The sequence below is a fragment of the Thamnophis elegans genome, unplaced genomic scaffold (assembly GCF_009769535.1).
Source record: "Thamnophis elegans isolate rThaEle1 unplaced genomic scaffold, rThaEle1.pri scaffold_41_arrow_ctg1, whole genome shotgun sequence".
NCBI classification, from domain to species: Eukaryota; Metazoa; Chordata; class Lepidosauria; order Squamata; family Colubridae; genus Thamnophis; species Thamnophis elegans.
Window position 1 is genome coordinate 1 of NW_022473892.1, and position 19,666 is coordinate 19,666.

General features: G+C 49.8%; 1 protein-coding gene across 1 annotated transcript; it reads left to right on the forward strand.

Moving 5' to 3' along the window:
• The first annotated feature begins 355 nt into the window (after nucleotides 1–355).
• Nucleotides 356–15,007, forward strand: LOC116523538 (dehydrogenase/reductase SDR family member 13-like). The gene is made up of 3 exons (XM_032238648.1): nucleotides 356–510; nucleotides 10,766–11,077; nucleotides 14,684–15,007. The coding sequence occupies exons 1-3, from the start codon at nucleotides 414–416 to the stop codon at nucleotides 14,941–14,943; spliced, it is 669 nt and encodes a 222-aa protein (XP_032094539.1). The 5' UTR covers nucleotides 356–413; the 3' UTR covers nucleotides 14,944–15,007.
• Nucleotides 15,008–19,666: the final 4,659 nt, after the last annotated feature.

A 19,666-nucleotide genomic window follows, 5' to 3' on the forward strand; every position in this document is an offset into this window, starting at 1 on the left:
CAGCTCCCCTCACCATTGACTTTGCTTGTCTGAATCCTCTTGGAACAATCACAAATAGTGATCATATGACCCTGGGACACTGAAATCATCGGAAATATTGCTGGTTGCCAAGCACCCAAATTTTGATCACATGACCCTGGGGGAGCTATAAGGGTTGAAAGTGTGAGGACTGGTCATAAATCACTCTTTTTTCATTGGCATTGTTCATTGAATGTTCGCTAAATGAATGGTTATAAGTAAAGGATTGCCTGCATTGTTTTATTACGCACCACCCAGGGAGATTGACGGGAGGTGAGCGGACCTACACAGAAGGTGAGTAAGTCGGGATCCGCCTTTGAACCCGTACTCGATCCTGAGGCTCAGGATTCCTTCCACTCCTTTTCCAGGAAAGTGGGAACTCGGAGGTGATCCTGATGATCCTGGATCTGGGCAGCCTGGACTCCGTGCGAGCTTTTGCGCAGACCTTCTTAGAATCGGAGCCCCGTCTGGACATCCTCATCAACAACGCAGGTGGGGACAGAGCAGACCCTCCCCAGGGTCTCCGGGCGAGGAAGAGGGAAGCTAGTGGCTGTCTCCGGCGTTGCTTTCTGTTAGATAGGGTGAAAGGAGGAGGCAGACTTCAGGCTTCAGCAACAAACAGTTCTTTATTAAGTGACAACTGTGTACAATCCATCAAAGACTTTGTCTGGCCCTTTTATAGGGAGCTGTCAGATCTCTCAACCAATCACATTCAAGTATTGTTCCCGCTGGAACAGAGGACCTGAGTGGAAACTACCATACTGTCTGTCAGTATATAACACCTCTCCCCTCTTAGTTGGGCTCATCCAGCTTGTAACGTACTCACGCAGGTAGGCGGGTTTTCTGGTGGCTCACCCAGACCAGCATTGTTCAGTTGGTGCTGGATCTTCGGTCGGGTCGGATGGACCTGTTGTCTCTCTGGCTTCACCTGGTGGAAGCTCCTGGAACTTTCCACAGGGCGCGGCTGGAGATTCTGGAGCCGGTTTGCTCGGAACTTACTGCGGCCCTGCAACTTCACCAGATAAATATCCCGGTACCTTCGGGCTTGAGAAGTCTGTGGAAGGAGTGAGTTCGTGCTCCTTTTGGGTGGGGCTTTGGCTAACTCATGTAGGAGTTACCTCTGGCTGCCTAAGATTGGATTGGGAGAGGCGGCCTCAGAGTTGGTCAATATGCCATCCCCATGTTCTACCGTCCTTGACCTCCAATTGATACGAGCGAGGTCCGGTAATTCCTGTAACTGTGGCAGGAATACAGAGGGGGCCCCCAGCGTAATTGCAGGCATAAACTCGATCCCCTACACTAAAGCGTATAAGTTTGCCAGTTGAATCTGGGGGTAAGCAGTTCTTGTAGAGGGCACCGTGAGAGCATCAGCATGCCCCAAAGTGGTGCCCAGTCGATGACCCATGTTACACCTATCCTCCGCGAGCTGCACTGGCTTCCCATTGGTCTCCGGACCTGCTTCAAGGTGCTAGTCGTTACTTTTAAAGCCCTACAACCTATGCGCATGTGCGGGTTTGGAATGGCGACCGGGCTTTTTCGCTCCACATTAACCTAGCGAAAAAGCACCGGGGAGCCTCCAAACGGACCGCAAAAACTGTTGGAAACAGCTCCTGGGAGAGCCCAAGAGCTGCGGAACCTACAGGACCTGCTGAAATCCGGAGGCTCGCATTTTTGTTATAGCGGCAGCCCAGGTTATCCAGCTGTGCGAGGACGGCGGCGACGGCGGCGCGCGGCGGTGAGAGCGGCGCGCGGGCGTTCGGAACCCCCCTACCACTTTACCATCTGTGGTCTCCTGGAAGCCCTTGGTGCTGCTGGCGAGCCCCCTGGCCAATTACCTGCTGGCCCCTGGTCCTACTAGTCGCCCCAGAGTCGTCCCAGAGCAGCGGAACAGCAGCTGCTGAAGTTGGAAGGGAAGCGTGGAGGAAAGCATGGAGGAAATGGCGGCGCCAAACAGCTGACTCACAGCGTTACATTATTACATCCTCTTTTCCGGACTTTGCTGGAGCTAAGTGACTGTGACTGTGACTGTGAGTCTTGGTGACTAGTGAGCTGAGAGGGGCTAAATTTTTAACTTAGTTTACTTTAAAGTAGGGGGCTGTCGGAGGCTGCATTGAATCTACAGGTTGATCAGCTGTGCTTGCTGCTGTCCTAGACGCCCCCCCCCCCTCAGATCTATCTCTGCTCACTTTATTATCAGTTACCTACTTTATCATTTATCGTCTGCTGCTTTACTATTTACCATCATTGTAGCCCCCTCCGGACCTTGCCCCCTGCTCACTTAATCATTAGGAGGAGTAAGACTGTGGCCAACTGGCAGGGAGCGATAGAGGATGGCGGCCGCAGGGACAAGGACTGAGCCCCGAAAATATCAGCATTTTTCCTCCCATTTGCAAGAGCGGTGCAAGTTAGTCTCGAACTCTGGTCTCCTACATTGGGCCCTTTATACATCTTTGGGAAAGAGACTTTGGAACATACAACCCGCTAACCTCCACCAGTGGGGTAGGACTACATGGTTACCGTTTACGAACTTTGGAGCTTTACATTTAATTTTGTTCATATACAGCCACCTTATATACCACGTACTTTTGACTTGGTGGCTAAGGACATTTCCCCAGGAAATAAGAAGAAGGGAGAGGAGCAGACCATTGCTTCCTCCACTGTTTCCATATTATTATATATTATAGCTGCGCAATTTTAAATAGTATGTTGAGTGTATGGGAGCTGGTTGGATTTGAATGAATGGCCCACTTTTAGTAATTGTTACCCTTGTATTTTATATGTTTTAAATTTTTACGTGGGAATTGTTAGTGTGGATAAATGAGAATGTTTGACTCGGAGGACCTGCTGGGGAAGGCGGGGGGTACCGGGGTGGTTGGGGGGACCATGGACATGGGAGTGGGTCGGAGCATAGCGGTCGTGACAGGGAGAGGCAGATATGGCGGGGACCTTAGGGCTGGCCATTATCGGGGAAGGAGGGTTCGCTACATTACAGAGATCCCTCCTTCCGGCCCTAGGAGTCCCACTCCAAGGCCAGATGGCGTGAGCAGTCAGGACCCTGGTCTCAGGCTGCTGTCGCTAAATGCCAGGTCTGTTGTTCACAAAGCTCCCCTCGTCCGGGACTTAATTGTTGACGAGAGGGCAGACCTGGCATGTATTACTGAGACCTGGCTGGGCACAGAAGGAGGAGTCCCCCTTGTAGAGATGTGCCCAGAGGGATTTCAGGTGCTTCATCAGCCGAGAGACCAGGGAAGGGGTGGCGGTGTGGCCATTGTAATCCGGGAGTCTCTGTTACCTCGTAGGGTCCCTGCTCCGGAGCTTGTCGGGTGTGAGTCTCTGCTGATAAAGTTGGACCTCAAGGGTCAAGTGGGCTTGCTGCTAACGTACCTGCCTCCCAACTACGTTGCAGCATCCCTCCCTTCGCTCCTCGAGTCAGTAGCCGAGCTGGCGGTTGAGTTCCCCAGGCTTATAGTTCTGGGGGATTTCAACTTGCCATCGCTCGGTGAACGCTCTGATGGGGCGCAGGAGTTCATGGCTTCCATGACAGCCATGGGCTTGACCCAAGTAATTCGGGGCCCAACCCACGCAGCGGGTCACATGCTCGACCTCGTATTCCTCTCGGAGCAGTGGATGTGTGATCTTGGTCTGAAGGGTAATGAGATCATACCCCTGTCGTGGTCAGACCACTGCCTACTGAGGCTTGACTTCCGGAGGCCATACCCCCACCGTAGGGAGGAGGAACCGACCAGGTGGTTCCGCCCCAGGCGACTTATGGACCCTTTGAGGTTCCAGACGGAGCTTGGGGTCATTCCTGATACTCTCGCCCACAGTTCGGCGGAGACTCTGGCTGCCGCCTGGTACTCGGCGGCGTCGGAGTCTCTCGACCGGATTGCGCCACTACGGCCCCTCCGGGTCAGTGGATCCCGGAGAGCTCCCTGGTTTACCGAGGAACTCCGGGAGAAGAAACGCCGGAGGAGATGCCTAGAGCACCAGTGGAGGTCCGATAGGTCCGAGGCGAACCGAGCTCTCTTAACTACCTGCACCAAGGACTATGTCCGAGCATTAAGAACCGCAAAAAGATCATATATTTCTGCCTTGGTTGCGTCCGCCGAGTCGCGCCCAGCCGCCCTGTTTAGGATAACCCGCTCCCTCCTCAATAGGAGGGATGCGGGAGACCCCTTGCAGGGTAGGGCTGAGGACTATGCTCAATTCTTGGCGGACAAAGTAGCTCGGTTTCGATCGGACCTGGACTCCACCGCAGTAGGTCCAGCTGAGTCACAGGAGGATCACTTGTTACATCAGCGCTGGGTTGAGTTCCAGGAAGTTGCCTCTGGGGATGTGGACAAGGCCATTCGAGCTGTAAGTGCCTCCACTTGTATTTTGGACCCGTGTCCCTCCTGGCTGGTGGCTAACAGCAGGGAGGTGACACATGGCTGGATCCAGGCGGTTGTCACCGCCTCCCTTTGGGAGGGGCACTTCCCCGCCGTACTCAAAACGGCGGTGGTGAGACCCCTCCTGAAGAAACCATCGTTAGATCCAGCCATCTTAAACAACTTTCGTCCTGTCTCCAATCTTCCCTTTATCGGGAAGGTTGTTGAGAAGGTGGTGGCCTTTCAGCTTCAACGGGCCTTGGAGGAAGCTAGCTATCTTGACCCCTTCCAGTCCGGCTTCAGACCTGGTTACAGCACAGAAACCGCTTTGGTCGCATTGACCGATGATCTCTGGAGGGCCAGAGATGGAGGCTATGCGTCCATCCTGGTTCTCCTTGACCTCTCAGCGGCTTTCGATACCATCGACCATGGTATCCTTCTGCGACGACTGCGGGAGGTGAGAGTGGGAGGCACTGTTCTGCGGTGGTTCTCCTCCTACCTCTCGGACAGGTCGCAGTCGGTGTTGGTAGGGGGGCAGAGATCGTCCCTGAGGCCCCTAACATGTGGGGTACCTCAGGGTTCGGTCCTATCCCCCCTACTATTTAACATATACATGAAACCGCTGGGCGAGATCATTCGGAGGCACGGGATAAAATACCATCAATATGCGGACGATACGCAATTGTATCTGTCCGCCCCGTGCCAACTCAATGAAGCGGTGGACGTGATGAGCCAGGGTCTGGAGGCCGTTAAGAACTGGATGAGTGCTAACAAACTGGTACTCAACCCGGATAAGACCGAGTGGCTGTTGTGTTTCCCCCCCAATAATTTGGCTAATACACCAACGCTTAGGCTGGGGGGTCAAATTTTATACCCCTCAGATAGGGTCCGCAACTTAGGAGTCCTCCTGGACCCGCAGCTGACTTTTGATCACCAGCTGTCAGCTGTGACCAGGGGGGCATTTGCCCAGGTTCGCCTGGTCCGCCAGTTGCGGCCCTACCTAGACCGGGGGGCTCTCACAACAGTCACTCGAGCCCTTGTGATCTCTAGACTGGAATACTGCAATGGGCTCTACATGGGGTTGCCCTTGAGGTGCATCCGGCGACTGCAGCTAGTCCAAAATGCAGCCGCGCGAGTGATAGTGGGCGCACCGCGGTTCGCCCACGTTACACCTGTCCTCCGCGTGCTGCACTGGCTACCTGTTGGTCTCCGGGTGCGCTTCAGGATACTGATGACCATCTTTAAAGCACTCCATGGTAGTGGATCTGGGTACTTGAGAGACCGCCTTCTGCCGATTACCTCCCTAAACCGACCAATTAGATCGCACAGACTGGGCCTCCTCCGAATTCCATCTGCCAGTCAATGTCGACTGGCGACTACAAGGAGGAGAGCCTTTTCTGTTGCTGCCCCGACCCTGTGGAACGAGCTCCCCATGGAGATCCGTACCCTCACCACTATCCAGACCTTCCGCGCAGCCCTCAAGATCTGGCTCTCCCAGCAGGCCTGGGGATAGGTTTCCAATTACCCGCCCGAGTGTTTGATTGCTGAATGAAAGTTGTGTTTTTATTATCTTTTCTTTGTGCACATATTGTTTGTTTTTGACCTTGCACCCCCCTCCCCTGTGGTTGTAAGCCGCCCTGAGTCCCCTCAGGGAAAAGGGCGGCATATAAATCCCAATAAACCTCAAACCTCAAACCTACATGGTATTGGACCTGGCTACCTGAGAGACCGCCTCCTGCCATTCACCTCCCAACGACCAATAAGATCACACAGGTTGGGCCTCCTCCGGGTGCCGTTGACCGGACAATGCCGGCTGGCGGCTCCCCGAGGGAGGGCCTTCTCTGAAGCTGCACCGGCCCTGTGGAACGAGCTACCCGCAGAGATCCAGACCTTCACCACTCTCCCGGCCTTCCGTAAAGCGATCAGGACCTGGCTGTTCCGGCAGGCCTGGGGCTGTTGATTACGTTCCAGCCCCACCTGATGGTATGGATGTTGTATTAATTTTTAACATTGTATTTTTAATATTTTAATTGTTTTTACTTTGTTGTGAGCCGCCCAGAGTCCCAATGGGAGTGGGCGGCATACAAATCTTATTAAAGTAAAGTAAAGTAGCTGTAGGCCGCAAGGAAAATAGGCCAATGAGTCATTCGCAGTGACAGTGATGCTGAGGTAGGACGGTCCCCAGCCAAGAGACCCAACCGTGGTTTATGGTCCATGATGATTTCAAAGTCACGGCCATACAAGTACTTGTGGAACCGATTAACACCAGCTATCGCAGCCAGAACCTCACGGTCCAGTTGGCTGTAGTTCTGCTCGGCAGCTGACAGGGTCCTCGAGTGGTAGGCGATGGGCGCCTCGGTTCCATTGGGCATGCGGTGGTTGAGCACAGCCCCGACACCAAATGGAGAAGCGTCACAAGTCAACACAAGTGGCAGAGTCTGGTTGTACTGGACCAGAAATGTGTCCGCTGACAGCAGTTTTTTCACCGCTGCAAATGCAGCAGCTTCAGCCCTGCCCCAGGTCCATTTCGCCTTCTTGCTGAGGAGCCGGTGCAAAGGCTCAGCAACTGTAGCTTTCTGTTTGAGAAAGACGTTGTAGAAGTTAAGGAGTCCGAGGAACGCCTGGAACCTCCTGGATCGCTTTAATTTTTTTTTGGGGGGGGGGAAATCCCAGAGCCACTGATTAGGTACCCTAGAAATTCAACCCTGGGCACATTAATTTGGCATTTTTCTCTTTTGAGGCGGAGACCTTTTTAGCTAATTCTGGTCAAAACAGCCCTCTTTTGAAAAATTGCTCCTTATTTGCAGCTGATACCAAAATGTCATCAAAAAAGGGGACGACTCCTGGTATCCCTTGCAAAAGCCGTTCTATGACACTTTGGAACAGTCCAGGGGCAATACTAACGCCGAATTGTAGCCGGGTGCATTTAAAGCCATCCCTATACATCACAGTGGTTTGGGCCTCTGCCATGGCGCCATCTACAGGCAACTGCTGGTATGCCTATGCCATATCCAATTTAGCGAACACTTTTCCCAGGCCAAGGGAATGTAGTAGGTGCTGTACAATGGGCACAGGATAAGCGCTTTGTTGTAAAGCTTTGTTTATTGTGCACTTGTAGTCTGTGTAGATGTGGACAGACCCGTCATTATAGGGGTCTCCCAGCGTGCGTGATCAACCTGCTCTAGGATTCCCTGGCCAATTGATTTGTCCAAATCAAGATCAATTTTGGGGCGGAGAGCGAAAGGGACTCTGCTGGGCATTAGCCTATTAGGGGCTACTTTGGGGTCCAAATTAAAAGAGATTGGAGTCCCCACATACTTACCTAGACTGGTGCCAAAGATGTCCTCAAACTCCTTAAGGAGCTCTTTGGTGCTGTCATCACGAACGGCATTGATTCCGGTACCCCAAGGCCCAGGGATTCGAACCAGTCTAAGCCTAGCAGGCTTTGCAGGGCTCCGCCGACCACTGTCACAGGAAGCAGTCTCTCAAAGGAAAGTGCCTCGGCCAAGAACCGGGATTCAGTTCCCCTGGAGGTCGCTCAGGCCTAGGTCTGGAACCCTCACTTGTGCCTCCTCAAGTTGAGGACAGCTTTCTTGATAGTATTTCAAGTTCAATTTAATAAAATTTGTATGCCGCCCACTCCCTTGGGACTCTGGGCGGCTTACAGACAGATAAAAAAGCGTTTAAAAATTTAAAAGTAAAAAAATACAGTTGTTAAAATTACACAACATCCATTCAGTCTAAGTGGGGCTGGACATTGATCAACAGCCCCAGGCCTGCCGGAACAGCCAGGTCTTAGTGGCTTTACAGAAGGCCGGGAGAGTGGTAAGGGTCCGGATCTCTACGGGTAGATCGTTCCACAGGATTGTTCCACAGTAGCCCAGGACTGATGGTCAGTGATAGCAATAGCAATAGCAGTTAGACTTATATACCGCTTCATAGGGCTTTCAGCCCTCTCAAGTGGTTTACAGAGTCAGCATATCGCCCCCACAGTCTGGGTCTTCATTTCACCCACCTCGGAAGGATGGAAGGCTGAGTCAACCTTGAGCCGGTGAGATTAGAACCGCTGAACTGCAGATAACAGTCAGCTGAAGTGGCCTGCAGTACTGCACCCTAACCACTGCGCCACCTCAGCTCTGATGACCCAGTGTCAATCTCCATGGAGCAAGGAGATCCCTTAAGGAGGATTGTGACTCTCAGTTGTTTGTTCCGCGGGATGCTTGCTTGACCCATGATGGTTTGGAAGGTCGCATCGGTTTCTGCCCCAGGTTGCTTTGGCCCTGGATGCCATAAGCCTCATCTTGGCGGTCTCAGGCATGCAGGTTGGCCCTTCGGTTTCTTTGGTGCTGCAGGGAACTCACTTCTGCAGACCCTGGTGATGTGCTCGTTTCGTTTGCAGCACTGGCAGATGACGTCCCAGAAACGGCCGGCAGATCGCTGGTGGTTGTCTCCACAGCTGGCGCAAGACAGGAAACATGTTTCAAATTTCCATGCTGCTTCTTTGCGATCAACGCACATGCGGTAGATTTTGTCCTCGGTATCGGAGGCCTTGGGCTCTGTAGTCTCGCGACGCACTTCCACAATTTTGCATGCACTTTTAAGGCTGCTCTGCCTTTGCAGTGTCTCTGTTGACTTGGTTGAAGATTCGGTAGCCCTGGCTTCATCCAGGGCGATCTGTAGAGTGAGGTTTGTCTTGGCGAGCAACCTCCTCTGTAAACTAATGTCCCGAACACCACAAATGATTTTGTCCAGCAATAGTTCATCTAAGTCCCTGAAATCGCAGTAGGCCACAGCCTTTCGAAGTGCGGCAACATATTGGTTGATCGTTTCTCATTCCTTCTGGTTGCGGAGGTTGAATTTGTGCCTCCACATGTATTTAGATAGCCTAGGAGCATAATGTGTCCACAGCGTCTCTTGTAGGACCGACCAAACGACCAATTGGATTTTTGGTGCCTAGTTGCTTTCCAATCCCACCTTCGTCACCAATGCCGCACTTTTATAGCTGTCAGACCTCTCAACCAATCGCATTCAAGTATTGTTCCCGCCGGAACAGAGGACCTGAGTGGAAACTACCATACTGTCTGTCAGCATGTAACACTCTCCCTTCAGGGATTTGGCCATAACTCGAGGAGCGGCTCTCTCTTGTTGTTGGTTGTTGTTGGTTTTTGTATTCCCCATTATTATTATTTTTTCAAGTAACTCAAGACAGTAGACAGATGCAACGCACCTTCCTTCTCCTGTTTTCCTCAAAAAAAATCCTGTGAGATGAGTTGGGCAGAGAGTGAGGGACTATAATGCGCTTTACATGGGGCTGCCCTTGAAAAGTGTTCGGAGACTACAGTTAGTCCAGAATGCAGCCGTGCGAGCGATTTTTGGTGTACCTAGATACACCCATATTACACCTATCCTCCGCGAGCTGCACTGGCTTCCGATCGGTCTCCACACACGCTTCAAGGTGCTGATCATCACCTTTAAAGCCCTACATGGCCTAGGACCTGGATATCTGGGAGACCGCCTCCTGCCACATACCTCCCAACGGCCGATAAGAACTCACAGACTGGGCCTTCTCCGGGTGCTGTCGACCGGACAATGCCGGCTGGCGGCTCCTCGGAGGAGGGCCTTCTCTGTAGCTGCTCCGACCCTGTGGAATGACCTACCCGTAGAGATCCGGACCCTCCCCACTCTCTCGGCCTTCCAAAAAGCCACTAAAACCTGGCTATTCCGGCAGGCCTGGGGTTATTGACTTCAGGAATGAGGTCCAGCCCCACCCAGATTGAGTGTGTGGTCCGTTGTTTTTTAAATTGTTTCTTTTTAAATTGTTTCTTTATTTTAACTCCTTATTTTAACTTGTTTCTGTAAGCCGCTCGGAGTCCTACGGGATTGGGCGGCATATAAATTTATTAAAAGTTAAAGTTAAAAGTTAAAAAGTTAAAGTTACCAACCGGCTTTCATAGCTAAGATGGGATTTGAACTGTGGCCTCCTGTTTTCTAGGCTTAACCACTAGACCAAACTGAAAGGTAGTGCTTGACGTAGGACCCTGGTGGAGTCTGCCAATTATTTTTGTAAGCTGTGATGTAACTATGATTTTTCTGAGCTTCTTTTGATGTGGTTGTTAAACGAACTGGTTGTTCACTATCAGGTGTTTTTGCTAAAAATTGCAAGCAAGTGCCTTTTTTGACAAAACGTTGCAAATCATGGTCACTCGACATGTTGCAGGCCATTTGCCAAGCACCCAAAATGTGACCATGTGACCAAACGGGGGAGCCACTGGAACTTTGGAAATGGATCGTTAGTCCCTTTGGTAATTGCATCTGTTGTAACATTGAATTATCACATTGTTCGCCGAGGACTACCCGTAATCCGCTTATTTATCCGGCAGGAGAGTTCCAGGCTCGTCAAACCGCTGATGGCTTTGACGAGGGCTTCCAGGTCAACCACTTGGCCCACTTCCTGCTGACCCACCTGCTCCTGGACCGGCTGAAGCGCTGCGCCCCGAGCAGGATCGTAATTCTGGCCTCAAGTTCGCATTTCTTTGGGAAAATTGACTTTCGGACCATCCACAAGCCGGGAAAGGGAATGTGGAAGGCTCTGCATTCATACGGCAACAGCAAACTAGCCAACATTCTCCATGCAAGAGAGTTGGCGAAACGGCTGGAAGGAACCAACGTCACCTGCTATGCAGTTAACCCAGGTGAGTGGAAGCCTGGCTCTGAGACAGCCCAAATGGAGCCCCTCCCCCCTCCCCAGGTCCGCCTGGGGCTCTGCCAAGCATTTTTCTCCCACTGGAGACTCCCTCGACCAGGGGTGAGCTGCTGGGGGTTCACACGGATTCGGGTAATCCTCTAGCTAGGATTCCGCCCAGTTCGGCGAAACCCCAAATGCCACCTCTGGCTGGCTCCACCCACCTCACCCTGCCCTCCCGCCCCTCCCCTCTCCTCCCAGGAGTCTGCAGGTGGTCCTTTCATCATGCAAGGTAAGTGGGGGGCCGGCGCGGAGGCTCAGGGAGGGCAAAAAAGGGGGCTACTGGAGGTTCCCTAAGTCCCTCTGGGGAGGGCAAAAAATGAGCCTTCCAGAATAGCAATATAGCAATAGCAGTTAGACTTATATACCGCTTCATAGGGCTTTCAGCCCTCTCTAAGCGGTTTACAGAGTCAGCATATCGCCCCCAACAATCTGGGTCCTCATTTCACCCACCTGGGAAGGATGGAAGACTGAGTCAACCCTGAGCCGGTGAGATTAGAACCGCCGAACTGAAGCAGCAGCAAAGCAGAGGCTGACAACTAGGGAATCTTTGCACGCACACATTTAGATCCGGCTTTGCTACTATAAGCACTTGGATAGCAGATAGCAGTCAGCTGAATCGGCCTGCAGTACTGCACCCTAACCACTGCGCCACCTCGGCTCTACCAATCTGGAAACACGCCGTTTCTGGCCTCCAGAGCCCGGGAAAAGCGGTTTTCACCCTCCTGGAGGCTCAAGGAAAGCCTCTAGAGCCCAGTGAGGGCCAAAAATGCCCCCCGATGTTGCAGGAGGCCAACTAGGCCATGCCCCACATGGTCACATCCACTCAGCAATGGGGTAGCGAACCTGTTGCTGAAACTTTTGAAGCCCATCCCACCCTCAACCGCCTCTGCAGAGACACCCTGGGAATTTCCTCCATTGAGGTCAACTGGGGAGGGAGGTGTCTCCCACCACCACCCAGTGGTGGGTTTCAAAAAATTTTGGAACCTACTCTGTGTGTGTGGCCTCCTTTGTGGGAGTGGCTTGCCGACCATGTGTTCTCTCTCTCTCTCTCTCTCTCTCTCTTTCCTTCCTTTTGTCTCTCTGTCCCTTTTTCCTTTTTTTCTTTCATCTCTCTCTCACTTTTTCTTTCTTTTTTTCTTTTTTTCTTTCTTCCTTTCTTTCTCTTTCTTTCTCTGTGTGAGTCTGTGTGTGTGTGTGTATATGTGTGTCAGTGGTGGGTTTCAAAAAATTTTGGAACCTCTTCTGTAGGTGTGGCCTGCTTTCCGGGTCCACTGGTGGAACCTCTTCCAACCGGTTCGGTAGATTTGACCAACCGGTTCTACCGAACTGGTGCGAACTGGTAGGAACCCACCTCTGCCACCACCCCTCCGGTCCATAATCCTAAAATCTTAAGAGTGAGAAGGGTCCTCGGAGGTCTTGTAGTCCAACCCCCTGCCTCTCAACTCCATTCATCATGAAAAGGTTACTTTTACTAAAATCCAAGTGCTTAGAGTAGCAAAGCCGGATCTAAATGTGTGCGCGCAAAGATTCCTAGTTAACGTTCTCTTCTCCATTCCGCCTCCTGTTAGGTTCCCCATTCTCCACTCACATTCAAAGAGGATTATTGCTTATTGACACTTGGAGGGCAAGAAAAGAATAACAGAGAAGGAATAACACCCCCATAATTGTTTGATGTTGATACCCATGTTCTTCTGGGGAGGGGGGGGGAACCAAAATATCATTATTTAATAGCGGCGTTCTTCCTTTGAATGTACAGGAAATCCTTGCCTTATGAGCCCAAAAATTATGTTGCTAAGCAAGATACTGATAGTTGTTAAGTGAATTTTGCTTCATTTTACGACATTGCTTGCCATAGTTGTTTAGTGAATCACTGCACTGCTAAGTTAATAACATGGTTGCAAAGAGAATTGGGCTTTCCCTTGTGACTATGTTTGTCAGAAGGTCGCAAAAAGGGGGAATCACCTGACCCCCCCGGGACAATGCAGCCATTGTGAGTATGAGTGAGTTGCTAAAAATCTGAATTTTGATCACATGTTCATGGAGATGTGTCAAAAACCGTCATAAGTCACTTTTTCCAGTGCTGTTGTAACTTTGGATGGTCACTAAACAAACTCTAATAAGTTGGGGACTGCCTGTATTAGCCACCTAATTCCAATGGATTGATGTGTGAGACAACACACACACACACACACACACACACACACACACACAATTTTAACCAACTCCGGGAACAGACAAAATATAATTATGGTGTGTGTGTGTGTGTGTGTGTGTGTGTGTGTGTGTGTGTAAAATTCTACGAGGATTCTGCATTGTTTTTCCTGAAATTCTCATTATTTGATTTCTAACTGAATTCCTGTTTTAATGCTATATGTACCGTGTTGAGTATCCTGTTCTCCTTGTTTAAGGAGATTTAAAGGAATTTCTCCTTATTTCTTTTTTTTTTTAATGTTTATTTATTTATTTTATTATTTTAAACACATAAGCACGGTGCCGGGAACGTGGGCGGGCTCCCCAACTGCTGCGTTCTTAACTAATACATTTTTATGTTTGTTTATTAGTCATATGCATAGAATTTCTCCTTATTTTCGGTTCAGTGTTTTGGTGTTCACTGTTTTTAGAATAGTGTAATTTTAATTTTGCTAACAATTTGAATGTAGGTCCCTCTTGATCTTCAGGCCCTAGGCTGAAGCCTAGTTAGCCTATAGGGAAATCCAGCCCTGGTGGCGCACCACAAAATAGTAGCCGAGGACTGGACTTCCAACTCCCTATTAGTACTGATTGAGATCGGCCATGGAGAAAGGAGCCAAACCAGCACAAGATTGTGTCATCTGGACCCAGCCCTATAGCCGGCCCAAAAGAATACCATGATTGATGATATCAAAAGCCACTGACAGGTCAACTCCCATCCCACTCAGAGATTATCAACAAATGTCATCAATGCAGTGGTGAAATTCAGATTTCTTTACTACCGTTTCTGTGCGCGTGGCAGGGGAAGGATACTGCAAAATCCCCATTCCCTCCCAACTCCTGAAGGGAGGATCCCCATTCTCACCCAAGTCTGGGGCCAGCCAGAGGTGGTATTTGCCAGTTCTCCGAACTACTCAAAATTTCCACTACCGGTTCTCCAGAACCTGTCCGAACCTGCTGAATTTCACTCCTGCATCAATGCTGCTTCTATCCTATAACCATCTTTGACTGAAACGGGTCCAGATAATCTGTTCCCTCCAGGATCCTCTGGAGCTGCCAGGCCTCCACATTTTGAAACACATAAGCACATCAACAAAAACAAACACATAACATTAAAAACAACATAGGAACAATAAGTTCCATCGTATATCATACCGCAGTTCCGAATCGGTTTCTTTGCAGTTAGTGTTTTCCCTACTATACATTTCTATCTTGCGTTCATAATCTCCTTTCTTTATTCCTTTCCTTATTTCTAATTGCATTTCAGTTGGAGAATTAAAAACCACCTTTCATCTCGGTCACTCTGGATGGTGCTTCTTTCCGTCCGAGGCCGTCTGCACAACCAACTCTCTTTTCCTTTTAGGACCTGTTAGAACCAAACTTGGTCATTCTTATTCACGGTGGCTACACTGGTTCCTTTGTTTCGCCAAGTTGTTCCAGCAAGATTGCCAGGCAGGCGCCCAGACCTCCATCTACTGCGCCACCGAGGAGGGCATTGAGAAGCTGAGCGGGCGGTATTTCGAGGACTGCCAGCACTTGGAGCCCTGGTCACAGGCCTGCGATGGCCACATAGCCACGAAGCTCTATGAATTCAGCGAGAGGCTGCTGGGACTGACCACTTAAGATAGGACGGGGCAGAGAAAGCATTTGGGGTAACCAAAAGCTGTCATCCAATTAACCTGGGGGAGTCAAAATGCGGGGAATCTGGAAACTTCCCTGAAGTTGTTTGACGGAGACCAAGCTTTGAATTTCCGAGGTTTAAAAAGTGTGGTGGGTTTTCTCAGGGCGAGTTGCCCAGCATTGATTATGAAGATGGGCGGCCATAAAAAATGTTTTAAATAAATAAAGAAACTCCATCCAGTTGTTGGTCTCTTATTTTCTCCATCCTGGCTGTTTTGCTTAGTCTTGAAAAGGGCTCCTCCTTCCCACCCCTCGAGACATTTCATTACCTTACTAGGTAATGTCATCAGTGCTAGAAGGGAGTGGGGTTGGCAGGGCTGGACAGATGACCTTTGAGGTCCCTCCCAGAACTCGGAATTAAACCGTTTGGTCCATGTAGCCTGAATTGGTAGCAATGAGGCAGCCGGGGGGGGGGGAGGTCTTTTTCATTTTGGGTTGCCCCGGTCACAAATTAGTCCTGCAATTGGGACCTGGATTCCCATTGTTAAGCCAGGTAGTTGTGAAGTGAATTGTGCCAAATGTTTTTGCCATGGTTAAGTGTCAATTGCATCACATGGTTCTCCAATCTCTTCTTAAACACTTACAATGTCGGAGCATTTACAACTTCTGGGGGCAAGTTATTCCACTGATAAACTGTTCTCATTGTTAGGAAATTTCTCCTTAGTTCCAAGTTGCTTCCCTCCTTGATTAGTTTCCATCGCTTGTTTCTTGTCCTGCCCTCAGGGGCTTTGGAGAGGAGCTTGACTCCCTCGTCTTTGTGGCAACCGCTGACGTATTGGAGCACCGCCATCATGCCCCCCCCCATAGTCATTGAGTGTTGTAATATAGTTCCTTGTGCAGGTGTGTGTCCTCCATGGCCTAGTTCATACTAGGGCCTGCAGAGTCACGCTGAATCACACAGGAGAAAACAAACTCCTAGAAAGCCATAACATCCTGATAGTGAATAACATAACATTCTGAGATGTGCCCTACCAATGACGTCCAGGATTTGACCATATATAGAAAGAACTTTCCTGAAGCAGTAGATTAGAAATTGTACTTTTACAGGCTGTTTTTAAGCACATGCTATTGCTCCTCCTGCCTTTGTCCTATCTCAATAAAAGGGGCTACCAGACTCTCATCTGGGTCGCTCCATCCCGAGAAAGATCGTGTCCTGTCTTTTCTCAACATTGGCCTCATGGGCGAACAGCGGGAACATCACATTTGGTAGCAGAGGATGGTAACTTCACATTTGGTGACCCCGACGTGATCTTCCTTCCCTTGAGTAAACCCAGCCTCCCACTCCCATTGGCTTGGCTTATTGGGGAACAGATCCAGGAAACTACAAACCAATCAGCCTGACAAGAATTCCTGGGAAGATCTAGAAAAAGATAATCAAGCAACACATCTAGGAATGCCTAGAAATAAACCAGGTCATAACCAGGAGCCAACGCGGGTTCGTCAAAAACAGATTGTGCCAAATAAATTTCATTTCCTTCTTCAACGAAGGGACCAAATTAGTAGATCAACAACTATTGCATGCTTAGATATTAGTAAAGCATTTGATAAAGTAGACCACAATCTATTTCTTTGCAAGCTAGTAAAATTGTGAGCCGCCCTGAGTCCCCCCAGGGAAAAGGGCGGCATACAAATAAAGGAAAAATCTAAAATCTAAATCTAAATCTAAAATGCAGGATAGGCGGCAGCCGCACCATCAGGTGGGTTTGTAACTGGCTAACAAGGACCCCCAAAGGGCAAGGCGGAGCAGGTGCACCAGACAGGTATTCTTCGCACGCACAGGCATGCCAGAAACCGGCAGACCATGTGGCTGGTGAGCATGTGGCTGCCAAAAACCAGATCACCTGCTTTTCAGGCTCTCGGCACGCGTGTGTGTACACCCGTTTTGGTACTTGGTGCCAAAAAGGTTTGCCAACATTGCTTTATAGCGTAGTATTAGTAGCTGTCTTGATCTTGATTCTATCCCAGGTCAATCTGGAAGCCAGGTTACTATTTAATAACTGCAATGATTCACTTAGCCAATGTCACAATAGCTCACTGTTAGGTAAGTTCCCCGTTGGGAGAGCGAGTAGATTCAGCGAAGCGTTGTGAGAGTTGTGTTGGAGAACACACAAAGCAGCATACAGAGGCACTGCAGTTTAAATAGGCTTCTACTTTTGTGGAAATAGAGGTATCAGAGTCCATCAAACAGTCCAAGTCATACACGGATAAGACAGTCAGTCATCAATGTCTTTCAGTTAAGGGATAATCCAAATAACATAGTCCAGTATCATATAATCGGTTCGGCATTCAAAGTTTGCTAACAGTTACAAAATTTACAATAGCTCATGGCACTTTCTAACAGCCAGCTTCCAAAACACTCAGATCAGATCAGCCTAGCATCTAACATAACAGAGAGCTAACAGTCATTCTGGCTCCCTCTTATGGCCGATTGAGGAAACAGCAACCAATCACATTTTACAGTATGATTTAAAAAAACAGGTACAGCATTGCTACATGATTTATATATTGCCAACCCAACCGTTAGATTATATTCTTAACAATCACTTAACAATTTTTTCACAAATTCTGGGCTCACTTGTGGTCGTGGGTCGAAGACTACCTGTCTAAATATCTATTGTCTTTTCCCTGTGTTCAGATTTGCCATGGTACGCGATCTGTGACATGAAACTGTCCTCCACATAACAAAGGTGCTTTTTTCAGGAGGCAACTGGACTTCCTTGTTTTTTCTTCGAAGAAGTTTCCCTTCTCATCCAAGAAGCTTCTTCCGCTCTGACTGGATGGTGGGGAATGGAAGGATTTATGCTCCTTGTGGGGAGCCTTCTCTGAGAAAGGGAGGGATATGACCTCATCCATCTCCAGTCTTCAACACAATCCTTTCAATGGTTCCAAGAAGGCTCCACACACCCATTTGCACTACTCGAGTGACCCTGAGGACATAGGTAAACCTCCAGGTGGCCTCAATGTCTCTCTAAAAGGATGCAAACGACCAGCTGTCTGCAAGGAGTATAAATCCTTCTATTTCCCATAATGCTCCGCCAGGCATTTCTCTCCCACTTTTAGGGAAGGTTGTGGAAAATGTGGAGGCCTGGTAGCTCCAGAGGATCCTGGGGGGAACAGATTATCTGGACCCGTTTCAGTCAAAGATGGTTATAGGATAGAAGCAGCATTGATGCAGGAGTGAAATTCAGCAGGTTCGGACAGGTTCTGGAGAACCGGTAGTGGAAATTTTGAGTAGTTCGGAGAACTGGCAAATACCACCTCTGGCTGGCCCCAGACTTGGGTGAGAATGGGGATCCTCCCTTCAGGAGTTGGGAGGGAATGGGGATTTTGCAGTATCCTTCCCCTGCCACGCCCACCAAGCCACGCCCACAGAAACGGTAGTAAAGAAATCTGAATTTCACCACTGCATTGATGACACTTGTTGATAATCTCTGAGTGGGATGGGAGTTGACCTGTCAGTGGCTTTTGATATCATCAATCATGGTATCCTTTGGGGCCGGCTATAGGGCTGGGTCCAGATGACACAATCTTGCGCTGGTTTGGCTCCCTTCTCCATGGCCGATCTCAATCAGTACTAATAGGGAGTTGGAAGTCCAGTCCTCGGCTGCTATTTTGTGGTATGCCACCAGGGCCGGATTTCCCTATAGGCTAACTAGACTTCAGCCTAGGGCCTCAAGATCAAGAGGGGCCTACATTCAAATTGTTAGCAAAATTAAAATTACACTATTCTAAAAACAGTGAACACTAAAACACTGAACCGAAAATGAGAAATTCTACGCGTGTGACTAATAAACAAACATAAAAATGTATTGGTTAAGATCGTTCCAGCGCCGCAGCAGTTGGGGAGCCCACCCACGTTCCCGGCACCGGCGGTCGGGCGAGAGGTGCGGCCGCTCCCAGTAGCCGCCCCGTTGACGCGGAGCCCACCAGCGGCCAGGCAGGTGAGGGCGAGGGGGCCGAGTCGGGCAGCTGAGCGCAGCAGGGGAGGCGGCTGGCCTCGCTGCCTTTGCCGTAGAGCAGATCCGCCCTCTGTCGGGAGGCCAGCTATATATATTGATATATATTGATATATATCACAGTAATGATGTATTTTATTGTCTCTCATGTAATTTACAAACTTAAAAATGGGAGGTGAAAGGGCCTCATAAGTGGAATAGCCTAGGGCCTCTTTTCATCTAAATCCGGCCCTGTGTGCCACAGTGCTCTGAACTCTCTCTACAGCTCTTTAACATCGACGTGAAGCCATTGGGTGAGATCATCCGTCACTATGAGTTGAGATATGACCAGTATGCTGATGGTTCTCTGTGCCAGAACTGCCACCTCACGCTGAGCCTCTGCTATCAGTTGGTGGTACCGATCTGCCATGAACTCTGGGGAGGATGTGTGGGAGAAGGGAAGAACCAGCGGTAAGTAAGAGTTCACTTTATCTGCCGGAGATGCGCCTTCAAGGTCAGATGGCCGAGAACAGACCACAGCTGCATTCCAACCCACGAGAGAAATTTTGGATTCCGTTGTGGTCGTAAGTCGAGGACTACCTGTAGAATAAAGTAGGTAGCTACCGTCCAGAGATGTTTTTGGAAGGAGCCAAATTTGCTGTTGGGCAATATCCAGTTACCACCAGAAGGGAATAAATCATGGCTCAGGAGAAGGAAGGCGGCTGTGGGGT